At 44.9% G+C, this 990-nt stretch overlaps 1 protein-coding gene across 1 annotated transcript in view; it reads right to left on the bottom strand.

Annotated features, from left to right (window-relative positions):
* The window catches only part of LOC119590713 (annulin-like), a gene marked incomplete at its 5' end in the record, with an annotated part of 38,054 nt that overhangs the window by 546 nt on the left and 36,518 nt on the right, over window positions 1-990 (bottom strand). Inside the window, 2 exon segments of the mRNA XM_037939400.1 lie at window positions 1-312; window positions 710-888. Of these exon segments, the coding sequence (XP_037795328.1) occupies window positions 242-312; window positions 710-888 (250 nt within the window). The 3' untranslated portion in view covers window positions 1-241.

The raw sequence follows: 990 nt of genomic DNA, 5'->3' as shown, positions 1-990 counted from the left end.
GTTTCCACAGGCGGAGCGGGGTAAATGGCGCCCGTTATATCTTTCCAGATTTCTCTTGTGTTATTTTTGTATATCTTTTATCCAATTCTCCTTTCTCATTAATTTGTCTTGTCTTGCATCCTGTACATATCATTCTATTTTCCCCGTCTCTCTTTTCGTCAGATTTGGTCGTTTTAATCCTAATCGCTCCATTTTGATTCATTTGTTTCGAGTTCCTTTTGCGCATGCGTCGTCCCACTCATTAGTTGCCGCTGCTCAACTCGCCCATGGTAAGCCCTTCTTCCTCCGAGGCGTTCGCGTCGCCGTTAAGAGCTGGAAGGTCAACAAAGATCAAAGATCGTTATTAATTGCATGACTCTCTACAGCTGAATTGCCAATTTTAAGGACTTTATAATTTCATGACTATTATTTATCCTTAATTCCGATTGGGAACATTCAGTAATATCTGGCGTAATTATCTTCAAAATATGGATTTTCCTTTTAATCAATTAACAAGATAAGTAACCAAACACATGACATGCAAGAAAAGTAAGATGGAACTCGGTTATTTTTTACCGTAAATACAGTTAAATTAGGAAAAATATGATACACTCGTACACCAATCAGTGACACAGCCTCGAAACAAGGGTACGAGCACAGTGCCACTTTACAGGCGATACATTTAGCCTGCATCGAGTGCCAGGCTAGGAACCAGTGCCAAGCCACTCACGCTGATCAGTGCCGTTGGTGTGGGTGACAGACGTCGGGATATCGAAGACGTTGACGGCGAGGTGACCGTCTACGTCCTCCAGCTGCTTCGAGTCGAACATGACGTTGACGGTCTTCTCGCCGCTGAGTGTCGGCTTCACCAGGAACTCGCACTTGGCACATCCGCCGACGGGGACCGCGCTGGAAGAGAGGCGGGGCGAGTTTAGGGAGCGGGTCTCAGTCGGGGATATTTTTTAAATATCTTGGGGGGTTAAAAATATGACATGGCTGAGGGTAAAATGG

This window comes from Penaeus monodon, chromosome 27 (genome assembly GCF_015228065.2).
Source record: "Penaeus monodon isolate SGIC_2016 chromosome 27, NSTDA_Pmon_1, whole genome shotgun sequence".
NCBI lineage: Eukaryota > Metazoa > Arthropoda > Malacostraca > Decapoda > Penaeidae > Penaeus > Penaeus monodon.
This window is presented reverse-complemented; position numbering and strand designations above follow the sequence as displayed.